Here is a 19087-nt window from a genome sequence, read left to right as displayed (position 1 = left end):
CCTACCAATTTCCCTTAGGTCCATCTCAACGCTGTCCCTCCATCTTCGTCTTGGCCTTCCTACAGGTCTCTTACCATCAGGCTTCCCAACAAGAATCCTGTAAACTCCTCTTTCCTCTCCCATTCGTGCCACATGGCCTGCCCACCTAAGTCTTCTTGATTTAATTATTCTAATAATATCTGGACATGAATATAAATTATGTAGTTCTAAATTATGTAACCTTCTCCACTCACCTGTCTCCTCATTCCTTTTAGGTCCAAATATTTTCCTAAGGATCTTATTTTCAAATACTCTCAATTTATGTTCCTCTTTCAATGTAAGGGACCAAGTTTCACATCCATATAATACTACAGGCAAAATTACTGTTTTGTATATTTTAACTTTTAGTTTCTTAGATATTAAACGAGAAGACAAAAGTTTATGAAGAGAGAAGTAACATGCATTTCCTGAACTAAGCCTACTTTTTATTTCCTCTTTAATATAATTTTCATTTGTTAATATTACTCCTAAGTATTTGAATTTGGAAACTGGTTCAAACGAGTTGTTATCAATAATTAGATTTTGATCATTACCTAACACTTGGTTTCGACCTGTAAGCATATATTTAGTTTTCTCTTTGTTAACTTCCAAACCTATCTCTTTAGCAGTTTTGAAAAATATTTTAGCATTATTCTTAATTGTATTCAAATCATTCCCCAGTAAGTCTACATCATCTGCATATGCTAACAACTGAGTCACACCATTTAATTTTAGTCCCTCTTTAGTTTCTTTTACCTTCCTAACAACATATTCTAAGGCAAAATTAAAGAGCAATGGAGATAATGCATCTCCTTGTTTTAACCCATCATGAATTGTAAATTTGTCAAACATATTAATACCCACACGAATTTTACTTTCTGTTTCACTTGTGCATATTTTTATCATACTAACAAGCTTCTTAGGTATTCCAAACTCTACTAATATATTATGTAATTTATCTCTTTTGACCGAATCATATGCTTTTTTGAAATCAATGAATAGCTGATGGACATTTTGATTATATTCCCACTTTTTTTCAAGTGTCTGTCTGATGTGAAAAATTTGATCTGTGGTTGATCTGTTACGTTTAAATCCACATTGATAATCACCTATAATTTCATTAGCATACGGGGTTAATCTTGTTAAAATAATGTTAGATAATATTTTATATGTTGTTGAGAGTAGAGAAATTCCACGGTAATTATTGCAGTTCATTTTATCACCTCTTTTAAACACAGGAACAATTATGGATTCTTTCCACTGTTGAGGGATTTCTTCTTTATTCCATATTAAACAAATTAATTTATGAATTTGACATATTAATGAATTTCCACCATATTTAATTAACTCAGCTGATATTAAATCAATTCCAGGTGCTTTGTTATTCTTTAGCCTTTTAATAGCATCTTTAACTTCAGTCAAGTTAGGTTCTGGAACTAAAGTTTCTGCTGTGTGGACTTCATTTACTTCTGATTTATCTCCTACATGAACATTTAAAAGGTCATTAAAGTAGTTCTTCCATCTATTTAGAATATCGCTTGGGTCAGCTAGAAAATCACCGTCTTTATCTTTTATCAAGTTTACTTTAGGTTGTCACCCCTTTCTAAACTCATTTACACCTTTATATAAATCTCTGATATTTTTATTTTTGCTGTTTGTTTCAATTTTGTTAATTTTGCTTTTCAAGTAATCTCTTTTTTTACTTCTAAATGTGCGGTTAACTTCTCGCTTTATTCTATTATAATTGTTTAGATTTGTATCATCAGTTATATTTAACCACCTAAGTCTAGCCTGATTTCTTATTTCTATTAGATTATGACATTCATTATCAAACCATGGTTTACTTTTTCTCGGTTTATGGTATCCTATACTTTCTTTAGCTGCTGATTCTATTGCATTACGTATATGCTCCCAATTCTTATTTACGTCTGTTTCATTTATATTTTCATCATCATTTAAATCCTGCAAAACATCAAATCTATTTGACAGTTTAATTTGGTAATCTTTCTTAATTCTTTCATCAGTAAACTTTCCTGTATCAAATTTTATAACTTTTAGATTTTGTTGCTTATGATTTATCACTGAGAGTCTTTCTCTTAATTTAGCAATCACTAAATAATGGTCACTGGCACAGGGCCCAAAAGGAATACGTGTTGTTTTTTTTGTTTGCTAAAAATCTGTTTTAGGGGGCAACCTCCCCCCCTCGAATGTCAAGATGAGTGTATATATATATATATATATTATATTATATTAGCAGGTAACAATATGTTATAAACACATTCTCACTTTCCAAAGAAGCGCTCATGTGGGATGGCAAAACGGATCCTATTCCGAAAGTTCCATATCCAGATCCGAAAAATTTTAGGGTCCAGATTTCGGATCCATCAGGATCCGGATCTGGCCATCCCTAGTTCCAGGTAGGCATCTGTGAAGAACCTGCATCTGTTAGTGGCGAGATATTGAGGGTTTCCAATGGATTCATCTGCGTAGGATGGATACTTATTGGCAAAATTGTAGCCTCGTCATTGGTGGACACTGGAATCTCCATGGAATCGTCGGAATTTCCATCACTAGGCAGGGTGCAGTTTTATTCGGCCAACATTAGTTGAACACCCTGTATTGTACCAGGGCTGGCAACCACAGTTGGTTTGGTTTTCATCTTGGTCATCGCAACTGTTAGTTCTGTCAGCTTGTTAGGTAACACTTCTTCAACACTGGTAAGGTTAAATGGTGTGGGTTGCACTTTTGCCGCATATGAATTGTCACTTGTGCATGCTGATGGCTTCTGGCGAATAGGGCACTGATTGAAGAAATGATTTTTTGACCCGTGCGTACGGAGTATGTGTGTTCATCATTGTACTTCTCGTCCACGAGTGTGTGTATAGTGCCATATTGACTGTAAGCCACACATATCAGGTCATCTGATAGTTCACTAGGAATCACATGAAGATGTACTATTACTGTCGTACTGTCCACCCTTATCACCAAGATTTCCTGGTCATCTTCCAAATCATCTTCCACATAAGAGCCATTCGGTTGGGTCAACAAACATTCACAGAGGAAGCTGAGAAACTAGTTTCAGATACAAGCCTTTTCAAAATAGGTATTTTTTAATACTTAATAATAATAGCCACGGTGGCTCAGTCGGTAACGCGTCTGACTACCATGCTAAAGGTCCGGGTTAGTTCACTAGGAATCACATGAAGATGTACTATTACTGTCGTACTGTCCACCCTTATCACCAAGATTTCCTGGTCATCTTCCAAATCATCTTCCACATAAGAGCCATTCGGTTGGGTCAACAAACATTCACAGAGGAAGCTGAGAAACTAGTTTCAGATACAAGCATTTTCAAAATAGGTATTTTTTAATACTTAATAATAATAGCCACGGTGGCTCAGTCGGTAACGCGTCTGACTACCATGCTAAAGGTCCGGGTTCGATCCCCGGCCGGTTCAAATCCGGGAACTTTTCTAACAATGGAAGCGGCCCCGGCCCCACCCAGCGTCGAATAACATGGGTACCTGGGGGAAACCCTGGGGGGTAAAGTCGGTCAGGGGCTTGATGCTGATCACATCACCCCCACTCACGACCGGATGAAGAAAGTGTGGGGCGTTACCCCCACACCCCCTATACGCCTTCATGGCGTGGTGCTATCACAGGGGAGCACTTTACATTTTTTTTTTTAATTACAACCTGGTCTGGCATTAATTTCAGGGTGTTGTTTATCCATCAGTGTAAATTGGTTGGTAAATTGGCTGTGTGATGTTACTATATTCAATTTTACTGACGTAACTTTACCAAACTCAAATATACCACTTCTTAATGACCACTGCATTGTATAATTTATTGCACGAACAGGGATGTGCATTAAAAACTGAAAGATCAACACAGTTTCTGCCAAATAAGTTGGTGAAGTCCTCGTGGTAGAAGTTTAGCCTGTGACTGCTCTACCACTTAACCTATAAATCTATTCTTTTTTTATTATTATTATTATTTTTTCATTAGTATCTAACTGCTTAATATTGTGTCAGTGGAAATGTTTAGCTTTCATTTGAAAACTCTTAACATCGAATGGTTTCTTGACAAAATTATTTAAAAATGTTTATCAGCATTCTCAAGATGCAATAAACAGTGGTCTGAATTACTAATCGGCACTGTTACGTCACTAGAGTGTACGATAGTTAGATCATCCACCCACCTCTGTGTCAGAGTGTTTTGCACATCATGCCAAGATGACAGATGTCCCTGGTTCAAATCCCAGTGTGAGCATGGGTGTTCTTTGTGAGTGTCTCTTCATCAATATCATCAATCATCAATATTCATATTCACGATTAACCAAAAGTGGTAGAAAAGCGAAGTAAAATAAACCAAATCAATCAGTAGTTGGATCATCCACAAGTGACATTTACTGTTGTTCAGAATCGCTTGTGATTCAGGTAGGTTTTTTAATTACTTGCATCATGCCGAAAGGTATAAATAAGTTATAAAACACCAGAGTTCAAGACATTTGTTGCATAGTGAGGCATGTAATTTTCTAGCTAAAACATGCATGGATGTTGTTTTATTGAAAACCCAGCTGACTTCAGGCAATTAAACAATATGTGTGGCGCCTAATTCCATAAGGAAATTTTTAATAAAAAAATTCCGACCCTTTCTTCGGACTTGGCGTTCCCACCCAAAATCCCCATGCTATGCCACTGCTGGCTATGCATAACGCATGGTCGGGAGTTGGGTGAGCGATAAATTCGCACAACTTCCTTCTAGCGTGGCTCTCACCAGACTGACCAATCACCTACAGCTTCTACTAGTTGGTGGTTATCTACATATGTAAGTTCACCACTAGTGATGCATATTTCTTCTCACTTATTTTCTTTCTTTTTTGTTGTTTTTCCAGACCACTACAATTTCTTACCTTCTGCCACCATGCAGATCCTTATGGATATATTATTGGGACCCAACTCCCAGAATAAAAGAATATCTTAGTTTTAAAAAACTTTAGGTGGAAATTGTGTGTTCCGTTACACATTTGAGCTTAATATTTTTTATATTTGCAGTTTGCTTGCAACGCCACCATCAACTGAGTATTTACTATCTGGACATTTATTACTTGCACTCTAATTTGACAATAAAATTATCAAAATATGGCTCATGATTTAGGAAGAGCATAAGTTCATATATTAAGTTCTGGCTCATATTTTACATATTGTAGTTACATTTACATTTATTTCCATATTTTATAACATTTCTCAACATATGCTCCATATTGGCACAAGAACTACATATCCCTGTCTGACTGAAAGGATTGGGTGAATTTCATGCAAATAACTTAGCAAGTCCAATTGTGTTAATTACATGTTTTCTGTCATCCGATCAATAACACCATATTATTATTATTTTCTTTTTTCAATTTTACACCTCCCAACTGTTGCTTGATATTCCTGTTTATTTTCAATTGTTGTCAAAAATAGAGAATGAGGGCTTGAGCATCCACTCTTGGTTGTTACAAATGTTATTTTGACAATGTTGGAAGAGAATTCCAAGTTGAACAGCCAATTGCTAACCCCACCTTCATTATTGTGTGCCCAACAGCAGCAATATTTTTGCACATGTACTGAATTCATTTCTGGTTTCTCTTCAAGACTGTCACAGTAATAGTTATAATGCTCAGACTGTATTTTATGTAGCTCGTGTAATGTCTTGTATTATTTAAAAGCTAAATTTTTACAATTTGAAGTCCATATTTTGGTGAAAATAACAAAATATGTAATTGACATAGTCACCACATTTTTACCTTATGTAAATCCATCCCCTGGTTATGATAATATCAATATCTAAAAATACTTTCAAACGAATGACTCGTTTTAAAAATACAATTAACAGATTTACAATCTGTGGAACAATACAATACTTTTAGAAATGTAATATTTTTGTGTTAGAAATTTCGTGTGTGCATATGTGTATGGTGCCTGCCCTTCTCTTCCACAAACGTACCACTGTCTGTGAATTGTGATGCATTACATTTCATGTGCTTAATGCACTTTGGACAAGGACATTTTAAAAATGCATTTGATGATAGTATACAGTAATGATACAGTTACCAGATCAGTATAAGTGAAATGTAGGAGAGTAAAGATAAAGTTTTCCATTCGTTGAGCACCATACCATGAAGAAACATTTAGGGGATGTGGCGATAGGGCCCCACACATTCTTGATCTCCTCGATTTTGGAGACAATGTGACCAGCGCCATGCTCTGGCAACCTTTACTCCCCAGGTACCAGGGTTGACCCGTGTGTTTGTTTTCTTTTCCCAGAAAAAATCCTACTTGAAAAAAAACACCAAAATGAAACCAGTCAATAAGGTCTTTTTTTCCCAGAAAATGTTGTAAATTATTGCTTTAAATACTTGTGAGGTTCTATGATTGTCAAAATCTTGTAAAGAAAAAGCTTAGCAGAGCTTATTATACTCAAAATAATGAATATAGCGCAAATCGCAATGGATTTCTTCAGGCAATTTTCCTCAAATCATGCTATAAATGGATTTTGAACAGAAAGGCGAACATACATTTAAGAAAGAAAAAATAAAAAGTATCAGAACAAAGTAGCTGAACAAAGCTTAATATTTTGAAGTATTGGTAGCAGTCACTTCCTTATGTGTGGGGAAATTATAGTGTTACATCATAGTTTCACCTGTGATGATCAATTGATGCAATAATTTTTTGCATGTTTAAAGCTTTGCAAGGGAGAATTGAGTACATTTTAATCAAATGTTGTTAATTGTGGCATAATTAAATTTAAACACTCTTTAGTTGAGTTTTTTTTTCATTTCTCATTGTAACGAGTTGTTTTCCTATGAGGGATAAATGTTATTTATGTATGGTTAGGAGCTCTATACCCCTGTAAGTCATGCACTTTCAGAATCTACCACAATTTCAGTTCATTCTTTCTATCTTTTCTTTTTAGGATATAGGGCACCTAAGTAAATTCAGTGTATACACTTTCATTGACAATAAAGTTAACAAAATATGGTGCATGTTTTAGGAGCAGCATGACTTGGGGTGGATGGGCATCTATACATTTATTTGGTAGCCATGATACCTGCTGTAATTTCAGAATCATTTAGATAAAATTATTTGTGTAGCTAAAAAACGTGTGAGCAAAATTGGACAATGTGTTTCAAGATGGTGAAAAACTGATTTTCCCCATGTTTGCAGGCTCGACATTGTTTTTTATTTTTAAAAACTGTCTAGAATACATTTTCCAAGTACAATGAATTAAACTCAGTCATTTTAGAGATTTCATTAGTCTTCAATTTTGCAGTAGAACTTTTAAAATATCTTAGTTTAAGAGAGGAGTGGTGGTAAAGTCACAAATGTATTCATCATAACTAGACCTCGGGGTTTTAGGTTTTTAACCAATTTTTCCTTTGCAGGTAAATAAGAAATAACAAGTTACATCAGCATTTCATTAAAATGGAATAACTGATGAAGTTGTATATTGCCTAGAATAATTTATTTAGCTTGTTAGAACCTTTTGGAGGGTTTTGCATCTAAATCAAACCTTTTTTTAGGCCTTTATATATTTTTTAATATTTTAGGATTTTTATATCACACATAGGTATTTGTTCTGTTAGGAGATGCAAAAATTCAATGACTAACTTGTTTGAAACATACTCTGTAAATTTCCCCATCCTCCAAGTCAATTATGTTTTTTGAAAGTGCAGAACAAAGCAAAATGTCTGGCACACCATTGCCTGTGCATAGTGGCATGCCTAAGATTTTCGAAAAGGGGAATTATGTATACTTTTCCTTTTAGTAGTCATTCATTATTTTGCTGCATTTTACTGTCTTTGATGTTTGTTTTATAGGAATACTGGGCCTAAGGGGATGTATAAAACTCCCACCAACCCCCATTGGACACATGACATCCTGTACAGTCCTAAGTGCAAATTTCTGATTATTGTTTATCTTGCTCACTTTTGGTGCTTTGTGGCGTTCATTCCTTGCGAAGTAACATTTCAACATTCAAATTATCACCATTCACTATGTTTCTGTTGAAAGATCATTGTCAGCATAAATGATGATGTTCATGGATAAGAAGTGGAATTTGTCTGTTAAAGATTGCTATGTGTTATGGAGGCATTTATACATAATTCATTTTCATATCAACAAGTAACTTTTGCTAACAACACAAGTATTAATACGAGGGTTGCTATTTATGTATCCGGAATAACAAACAAACAAACAAAAAAAAAATATGTATCATCGAAAATGGTTTTCTTGTTTTTCAAAATATTCTCCATGATGATCGATGCAGTTTTGCATACGTTTGAACCAATTCTCATAGCACTTTGTCCATTCCGATTGAGGTATCTCGAAAACATGCATTTTGAATGCATCAATCACTTCTTCTGGCATCGAAAATCGTTGACCATGTAGCTTATTCTTCACGTATGGGAACAAAAATAAATTATTGGGTGCTAAATCAGGGCTATATGGCAGATGACCCATCAGTTCAATGTTTTCACTGGTCAAATACTGAGTTGTTTGGACCGATGTGTGACAACTCACATTGTCATGGTGAAGAATGATCCTGCGTCTCTGGTTGGTTTTTTTTTCTGATTTCCCCAAAGACTTCTGCAAACAAATGGTTGTGTACCATTCAGAATTGATGGTTCTACGATTCTCTAGTGGCACTGTAGCCACATGTCCATTTTTCACAAAAAAACAAGCGAATATTTGCTTCGAAGTGCTTCTTGCACGAACAACTTTTGTTGGGTTTGGCTCATCTTGGAACACCCACACCGTCGACTGCTGTTTGCTTTCGGGCTCATATGAATAGATCCAAGATTTGTCACCTGTGTAGATCTTATACACGGCTTTTGAAGCACCACAATTGTATTTTGTGAGTATTTGTTTGCACCAATCGACACGAGCCTTTTTTTTGAGCGATTTGTCAAATTATGTGGGATCCAATGCAAACAAATCTTCTTCACGGCTAAATGTTCATGCAATATCTTATGTATGCTAGTAATACTAATGCCCAGGGATGCCTCAATCTCACGATATGTCACATGACGATCTTGCATTATCAGTTCTCGCACAGCATCAATGATTTCTGGCACAACAACCGATTTTGGACGGCCTTCTTTAGATTCGTCCATGAGTGAATTCACTAAACCAGTGATATACAGTGCTTTTAGATGGTGCTTCATCGCCAAAAGTCGAAGTGAGTTTATCGGTGCACTGTTGTTGAGATAATCCATGTCAAAAGTCATAGAAAATCATTGCTCGAAAATATTCTCGAGTTAATTAATTCCATTGTTGGTCTCCGATGAAACGAAAATAGCATCCGTAAGCACAACGTTCTGGGTGCATATACCATAGAAATGTCCAACTTTACGATGGATATATATTAGATGTTACCTAGCAACATTAGTGTTGCCAGTTCCAGATACATAAATAGCAACCTATGTATTACCATAATTTGTGGATAATTTTGAAAATGATACATAGAAATGAAAATTTGGTGATAAAATTAATGTTTACTGGATATGTATATCCAGTGCTTTATTTTCTGGCAGTACACAACTGTACGCTATATGGGCACCCTTTTATCGATAGTTATTATGCACATACCAGAATGTTTTCAGTAGTTCTTACAAGGAATACAAGAACAAATCACCTTGAAGAGTACCAGAACCTTTTCTTCCCAGGAAAAAAAGCACTGTAATACTCTGGCCCAGGAATCTCTGGAACAAGTGAACAAAAACAAGTGTCTGGACAAGCAGTGAATCGATTGATCGATTGGTTGATTTGGTGTTTTAAGTCCACTTTATGCACAGGAAGACTAATCGCAACTGGACCTACAGTTTAAAGTGGGATCCGAACCACTATGTTCCTTTCACTGGGTACCAAACTCAGGACCCCTTGATTACAAGGTGACAACACTACCACTGCAAGGTAGTGACTCGAGACGACTCGACAAGTAAACCATCAAGAGGGAACATGATTGCATGAATGGGAGGTAAAATGACTCCAGTTATCAGCCTTTGTAGCAGTATGTACTGCTTTGCGCCACCCACTCTGTCTCCCCTTCTCTGCTGCTATGCACAGCCTTGCCATTAAATATTCTTACGGTTTCTCTGAAATTCTGTTTTTAACAATTGTACCTAATCAATATTTTTTGAAACCTACTTGAATAATTGTTTAGTCTAATTTAATATTTTTAGAACCTATTTAAGGATTTTCAGAGCCAATTTTAGAAATCTAAAGCACTATTTTTAGAACCTAAATATCTGAGGCCTATAATGATAACTGCCATAAATGTACAGCTTTTGAGTTGCAATTTTTACAGTTGCAAGATAACTTGAAGGGTTGCTCTCACATTGTATTTGACAAAAACTGGTCATGATGTTTGAAGATGGTGGACAACGGACCAATTTAACATGCCTTGCAAGAGCTTTAAGTTATAGTAATATTTGACTAGGTTACATTTTCGTAGATTAAGAAATACAAGTCTCAGCAATGTTAGGGCATCACTTGAGCTTTAAGTTTTTTTTAAAAAACTTTGTAATATAGTGCATGTTAGGAAGGGTGGGGGTAAGTCACCAATTCTGAGACTGTGATAACTTCACCAAATTTAGAGGTTTTTAGTTTAAATTAATCGCAATTAGTTACATCTATGGAATGATTTTGTTTTCCATTTGCATTTGTTCAAAGCATTTCAAGATCGTGGATGAAAAATAGATTGTTCTACCACCACCAGAACATTTGCCAAACTCTACACTATGAAACATCCTAAAAAGAAAATCTGTCTTTATTTGCAATGTGTATGTTAAGATACTAGAATGGTTTGCATTGAAAATGTTAACAAAAAATATCTTTAAACCAAAGAAGGGGAGTTGGATCAAAGAGGAATATCTTTCATGTTTGTTGTGTCAATTTTCTAACTTTTAAGGTTTTAACGGGAGCCATGCATGGTACAAACAAAGTGTGTTTAATTACTAAAATGTATGTACACGCAAATGCTCTTTCACATATTTTAAAAAGTGGATAAAGTGTAATTTACAGTGAAAAGTTGCACCAAATGCCAATAATAATTTACAATGAAATTGTATGTTCTCTATGTGATATATGTTAGAATGTTCTTGCAGTGCTAACTTGATTTCAAGTGCACATCTGAAAGGTAATAATGTTTTGACATAAGCAGCAACTATTTTATTTAGAGAAGAGGGGATGAAATCTAGTCTCATCTTACCACTGCAATTAAGCATCCCATCTACAAGGCCTGTTCATTTTTAGACAGGTTGCAACTATAAAAATTTCAACATTAGAGTCCTCTAAGCATGCAGTAAAAAGGGAAGAAACAGAATAAACAAACTAGTTGAATACAGTGAAGCAGAGGGAAAAAATGTATGTAATCTTGTCGTTGGAGTTTCCAACACATTTGCATCCCACTGACCAGATATTAATTATGGAAGAGTGATTTGAATATTGGAGCATTTTCAGTGTATTTGCACAATTATTTGATTCATATTTTTTTATGTAGCTCCAAATATGTTTCATGTGATATCCTTCAATGTGAAGCATTTCTGAAGTGCAATACTATTTCCACTATGGCAGAACAAAGTACAGACTGAAAACTTATCAACTTTTCTTTAATATTACTCACACAAACTAATCAGTTTTGCACAGTATTAGCCTCAATTTCTCAGGCTGTTTATGGAACAATTAATTTATGTAGGGGAGACCAGGTCAAAATGATCACACTAAGGTATATTAAACCATATTTCACATAAACATCGCAATACAATGCAGACCATTACACATGTGTTTTCGAGCATATCTAAACTACTAGGTATTTAGAATTGGTTTGGAAATTTTAAATCAGAAATGTATAAGTTAAGGCAAAGATAAGATGATGCAAACATTCATTTTGCCCCAAGTGTATGGGGCAATATGATCCCTTGTTTCTCAGATATGTTACAACAATGTAAATGCCTTGTCAAAAAGTAAAGAACTAAAATGTTACTTTAGAAATGAAAAAATAAACGTTTACTTCCATTTAACTTCCTTGGACTTAGCATTAATTTCCAACTCAAATGAACTAACAAACAATAGTGGGTTAAGTGATCGATTGATTGATTTACTTTATTTTACTTTGCTTTTGTGCCACTTTTAGCTAATTTGCGAAGATAGGGATAAGTGATGATATGGTGAAATTGAAGAATGGACACTCACAACAAACATCCATGCCCAAGCTGGGATACTAATCTGTGACCCCTGGCTTCATAGTGCTATGTGCTAAACACCCTGCCATTGGGGCCGGCTAGTAGGTAACGTGAGTCAGATTATAATTACACTATGTCTGAGATCGAGAATGTGTGAAGTTCTACCCCTACACCTGCTATGAGCCTTTATGTAATGAAGTTCACAGGGGAGAGTTTTTTTATCTCTACTATGTATAGTATTTCTTTTTAATCTCTGAATGTCCTATGAATTGGTGCTAGTTTTATTAACACATTATTAATTCTCAACAATAACACATGGGAATTATTCTCTTTCATTTTCAGATACCACTACCATATAGATGGATATCGAGATCCACTTTTGTTCCTCCTGTTTGCACAATTGAGTTTGATGAATCAAAGATGGCATCATGTGAATGTGGTTCATTGAGTGAAGGACACCCATGTGGGCCAGAGAGTAACTGTATCAATAGGTAATTAATTTCAATGCAATTTGTCTCCCTCCCAGTATCTCTCTTTTCTTTGCTTTCTTTTTTCTCTTACCTTTTGTTCTTTGTACATCTCTCCCCTTTTTCTTTTTGTCCCTCTCTTTTCATCTCACTCTTTTCTTCTAATTATTCCTCTTCTTCACAAGGTAACATTATTGACTTGTAAGAAAGAAGCCTCAGATTTGATCCCCAGTGGAGGTACATTGCACAGTGGTTCAGGTCCCACTTTAAACTAGATTCAGTCCTGATTAGCCCACCTTGAAGGATATTATACTTCATGGGACCCATAAGCATGGGTACTGGCAGAATTACTGTACGGCGTACGCTTTTAGAAGGAACATGAGTTCAGCCAATACACAGTCACTGCTGTCGCGCTGTTGCCAAACCAACTGCTAGCAGAAGGGAAATGCAGAGAATTCGTTGTATCCAATATTCAACTTTTTATATATATTAATACATGCATGTGATATTTGAGTACAATGAAATATATAGTGAATAATTCTACACAGGATTATATCATATCACTGCAGCATATAGGAGAAACTCGTACCTGAAAGAAGTTTGAAGGTATTTATTATAGAGGAACTGCAAGGTCATCATCATCGCTCTTGTTTCTGTTTTCTGGCATGTTTCCCAGGAGATTTGAACAGGGGTTCAACGATTTCTGTGGTAGATATTTTACCCTGTTTTATAATACGCAACACGGTGTGCACAAATACACCAAAAGCTTTACCTGTAAGTTCTCGACTCTGAGAAAACACTGTTTCAGCACGCACTTCTTGTGAACGCCAATTCCTTGAAATAAGAATAAGCTTTAACATAAGATTTCTGTCTTGTGAACGTAATACGAGTATTTTACCCTTGGTGCCTGTACTACTGGTACATACTAGGTTTCAAGAATGACATTATTAATTTACTTTATTTTAATTCGCTTTTCTGTCACTTTTGGCCGTGGTGGCTCAGTCGGTAACGTGTCTGACTACCATGCTCAAGGTCCCGGGTTCGATCCCCGGCTGGTTCTAACGTTGGAAGCGGCCCCGGCGCCCACCCAGCGTCGAATAACATGGGTACCTGGGGGAAACCCTGGAGGGTAAAGGCAGTCAGGGGCGTGATGCTGATCACATCACCCCCACTCATGACCGGATCAAGAAAGTGTGGGGCATTACCCCCTATACGCCTTCATGGCGTGGTACTATGCCCAGGGGAGCACTTTACCTTTTATTTTTAGTCACTTTTGGCTAATTGCGAAGATGGGAATGAGTGATGATATAATGAAATTGATGAAGGGACATTCATAAACATCCATGTCCAGGCCAGGATTCGAACCCGGAACTCCTGGCGTCATAGTGCGATATGCTAACTACTCCACCATGGCACCGGCACGACATTATTAAATAACATTCACGCAACACACACACTTGCACAATTATCGAACATAAAGTCTGTATTTCACAACGTGCTACAACGCCAAGAGTCCCGGGTTTGAATCCCCACCCAGACATATGTGTTTGTAAGTGTCCCTTCATCAATTTCATCATATCATCACCCATCCTCATCTTTGCGTTTATCCAAAAGTGGCAGAAAAATGAAGTAAAATAAAACAATCAATAAGGGCTCTATTGAATCCTCTCACAACTGTTCTTCATGGTGTACGAATAAAATTATCTTACACCGTCCTTGTTACGAAAACGCTGAAGTCAAACTGACTTAACTGACTCGCAATGTTCGTAAACACCCATGACAATGAAGGGTCATTGTGCATATTCAGCCGAATTCAACACCCATAGTTTTACCAAGACTCAACAACTCAGCGGGATCAACACGGTGGCAACGAAAAAAAAACAACAAGTGGAACATGGAAGGAAAAGGAAAGGGTCATTGTGTGTGTGTAGAGACGTGTTGTAGAGACGGCTGTAGGCGACGGAAATTCATGAGACTTGGACAGTCAGGTTCAAAATGTCGTGTCCCATCTTATGATGAACCTTAAAGTGGCGAGTTTTATGAAAACTTTTTGCGTGCAAGAAAAATACAGAACACGGCATTTAACTTGCATGCCGCAGTTTCCTAACTGTACAACGTTGCACTCCTGCCATTGGCTGGTCGCCACGCACACCCTCTACGTGGCTCCGCCTGATATCGCTTCTAAAACCGTGCGTCGTATAGTAGAGGTGTGCACCTAGTTTATAATCATATTTTTGCTAATGTTGAGTATTTTAAGATGTCCTATATTATGCTTGCTTAAACAAATTACACATTCCTCATCCTAGAAAAGTAAATATGTATTTTAAAAGACTAATTTACTCTAGTCTAACATCTAAATAAACACACATGCTGAAATTGAAAACTTTTTTTTTTTACTCACCAAACTAATGCGCCGGTTGAGGCTGCTGTTTCTGCGTAAGCTGGAGTATGTTGGATTCAATGGTGGTTAACTTAAGTCATGAATCTAAGTGTGTGTCAAGTATATTTCTGTTCTTGCTTTTCACTTGAGAGATGAAAATCCCTTGTCACACAAATATGAAGTGGACAACGGCATGAGCAATTTAATTCCTCATTAGAAAGTTGAGGATAGTCACCTCTTAAAGATATCCAAAACTTTGTTAAGTCTGAATCTAAAAATTTAGTTTTAATGGCAGAATCACAGCTGATATCACACAATTTTTATCTTAGTTTTACTGACAACATGTTTGAACTTCCAAAATACAAGAATAGGTCTTGAATCGAATTGAATTCACTGTAAATTTCTGGAATATAATTTTCAATCTTGTTACCGAGAGCAAAAATATTACAGAATCACAAAACTCACTAGGTAAGAAAAGGCCTTTCTCACTTACAAAAGATTCTAAGGTCTGGAAGGCAGAAAAGTTACAATGTTTTACATTCTCTGACCACAAACTGATTTTTTTCTGTAATGCCTTGACTTTGTCATAAGCTTGGACTGCAGTGATCATTTGACATTGAAGGGATAGATTGAGTTCATTCAGTTTGATAAATATGTTGACCATATAAGCTAGTGTGGCTAAATAATTCTCATCAGAAAACAAGTCACATACTCATTCTTACAATCACTCAAAAATAGCATAACTTCTTGTCTAAGTTCAAAAAGTCTTACAAGGACTTTACCTTGCAAGAGCCAATGCACTTCTGTGTGAAGCAGAATCTGCTTATGTTCATTGTCCATTTCATTGCACAGCAGAGAAACATTCTTGACCACAAGGTTTTCCATATAAAACAATACAAAAAATAACATTTGTCACAGAAAGGAGAAGAACAAGAACTGAAATAGATTATTTCACTTACACAGAAAATACAAGGTATGCAATACAATATGTCAGAGTGTACAGAAGTGCAGAACTAAACATCAAACATAAATTACTAATAATGAGAACAAGATTTCAGTAACCTAAACAAATAGAAAAAGTAAAGTACGCAAAATATAAAATAAGTTAACTAAGGACAGAATGCAAGCAAAAGGAATTTAAAAGGCAAGTGAAGGAAGAGTTTAACAAAAGAGAGAGAGAGCTAAGTATCCAGAACCAAGATAAAGAAGAATTAGAAGAAAGATGGAATCTAAAAAGAGCATTGATTAAGACAGCTACAGAAGTTTGTGGCGTAACAACTGTAGGAGATCAAAAGAAAAGATCAAGATGGTGGAATAACTTGGTTAAAGAGATAGTTAAAAGGAAGAAACAAGCATGGAAGAGATACATGGAAAATAAGACAGAGGAGAAATGGAATGAGTATGTTAAGAGGAGAAATGAAGCAAAAGAAGCAGTCCAACCAGCAAAGAAATAATCATGTGAAGAGTTTGGGTTAGAAATAGAGAAAAACTATCTAGAGAATAGTCAAAAGTTCTGGCAGACAGTAAAAGCAAGGAAAGGAAAATATGGGAAGAGAATAAGGAACATACAATCAGGAAATATCCAATCAGAAACTGAAGATATATTGAAGAAATGGAGTACGTATTATGAAAACACATTTAGAGATGAAAATGGGAAAATAAATGAAGAAGATGCAATGGAGAGTGCAAATGTAGAAGAGGATGGAAGAGATGAAATAAAAGTGCAAAGTGCAAGAAGTAAAGAATGCAATAATGAGAGTGAAATTAGGAAAAGCAGCAGGAGTAGAACTAATAAAGCTGGGAGGAAAGAAAGTTGTACAATGGTTGTGGACATTGGCATTGGCAGGGGGGGGGGAGGGGAATCGAACCGGGCAGGAATTTCCATCTACTGTTTTTTCCATTTATAGCAATTTATAATCCAAGCACTTTATTTCACCACATTTTGCATCATTGTTTAAAAATGGTCTTGAGATATCAAATTTGGTACGAAACTTCCATAATTTGCAACACTGAACTCTGTTAATTTGTAACTTTGAAATGTTTTGAAGCTTTTTATACTACTGCGTTTGCTGCTGCTGCTGCTGCTCCTACTACTACTACTACTACTACTACTACTACTACTACTACTACTACTACTACTACTACTACTAGAAATGTAGTAGTAATAGTAGTAATAATAATAATAATAATAATAATAATAATAATATTTTCATAATTTAAAATACCGATAATGAAATAATATAAAAAATGAACCCCTCTTTGACAAACTTCTGCATATGCCACTGGTCTGTATCACGTGTCCTCGACATCTTTGATTCGACCCCCCCCCCTCCTCCCCCCCCCAGGAAAATTTCTGAAGACACCCATGGTTGTGGAAGATTTGTAATGAAGCATGGAAGAGAATTAAAATACCCAAAGATTGGGAAAAAAACATACCAATACATAGAAAGGGTAGCACTTTAAAATGTGAAAATTATAGACCAATCTGTCTAGCTTTAGTAGCTCTAAAAATATACACAAGAATCTTAGATGTAAGGCTAAGAGATGAAGTAGAGGAGTAGTTAGAAGAAGAACAAGCAGCTTTCAGAACAGGAAGACAAACGCAAATTCACATTTTCATGCTACAACAAGTTGTAGATAAATTTCTTAGCAGAGAAAGAGAACTATTTGTAGCCTTTTTGGGTTTAAAGGCAGCTTTTGATACAGTACCACAACAACTATTCCAGCATTACAGAAAATAGGAGCCTCAGAAAAACTAGTAAGAAGAATACAAATTGTCTACAAGACAGTTAAAGGAATAGTGAGATTAGGAGGTGAGAGATCAAAAGAATTTAACATGAACAAAGGAGTTAAACAAGGAGATAGCCTCAGCACCTTACTATTTATAATACTAATGGATCAAATACATAAACAATGTTGAAGAAGAACTCAAAAATGTAAGGTTGGAAATAGGAAACTGTTGAAGGTTGTACCAAAGACACACTTTCCCAACATGGCCAAATTGACTTATCAATTTGTATTTGCTCTGTAGTGAGTAGTCTGTGGAGAATGCTCTCCAAGAAGGTTGTCATGTACCAAAAATGTTGCACTGTACATCGCGTCGCGGTCGGTCGTGTTGGACACTAATGAAGTGTTAACTAACTGTTAGCACGTGTTGTTACTCTTTGTAAAACTAACTTCCGGAAATATCTGCACTGATGTTCTGTACAATCACTTCTGTATGCTGATGACATAGCATTAATAACATCAAGTAAACAAGAACTACAACATACAATTGGCCAGCTCAATACAAGATAGAGAAATGATAGTGAACTCAAAGAAGAGTAAAGTAATTCATATATCAAAGCATGGGAATGAAGAGAGATTGGAAATTAAATGGCAAGGAGAACAGCTAGAACAAGTGAATATATATTAATATTTTGGAACAATATTAACAAGCAATGGAAGGGTAGAAGAAGGGTTCTAGAAACAAATAAAATATATTACCAGATAATAGTAGAAAAAAAGGAGGTACAGTGCCTCTCAAAAGTTTTAGGACAACGACATTTTAAACTAGGCAACCCAATTTATGCAAGACGTTGGTGGGTTGCATGTAGAGTTAGGCTCAATTTCAGGGTTGCCACATGCACAACAGATATTTATGAAATACGCGAAAGAAACAAAAAAAAGTATTATTGTATAAAAATATAAAAAATATCACTATTATATCGCAAATGACAAAATTCTTTTTGAAAGGAAAAAAAAAAGTTTTCTAGCATTTCATTGCTGATGACTCTACAGAAAGGAAAAGAGGTGAGAGGAAACGAAAGGTGACAAAGGAGAGGAAACAGAGAAAGCGAAAGGAGAAGAGGAAAAGTAGAGGTGAGAAGAAAGAGAGGATAGACGAAGAGTGGAGAAGTACTGAGAAGAAAGGAAAAAGATTTGAGGAGAGATGAAGAAAATGGAGCAATGAAGAGAAGAGAGGAGGAAAACGAGAGGAGAGAAGAGGAG

At 35.8% G+C, this 19087-nt stretch overlaps 1 protein-coding gene across 1 annotated transcript in view; it reads left to right on the top strand.

Moving 5' to 3' along the window:
* LOC145983623 (nuclear receptor binding SET domain protein-like) overlaps positions 1-19087 on the top strand; it is a 282177-nt gene that overhangs the window by 211038 nt on the left and 52052 nt on the right. Inside the window, exon 8 of the mRNA XM_083116686.1 lies at positions 12593-12741. Coding sequence (XP_082972812.1) covers positions 12593-12741 — 149 coding nt within the window. The remainder of the gene's footprint in view (positions 1-12592; positions 12742-19087) is intronic.

This window comes from Lepisma saccharinum, chromosome 2 (assembly GCF_977018435.1).
Source record: "Lepisma saccharinum chromosome 2, izLepSacc3.1, whole genome shotgun sequence".
Lineage (NCBI taxonomy): Eukaryota > Metazoa > Arthropoda > Insecta > Zygentoma > Lepismatidae > Lepisma > Lepisma saccharinum.
Note: the sequence above shows the minus strand (reverse complement) of the source record. Positions and strands in the feature narration are given on the sequence as shown.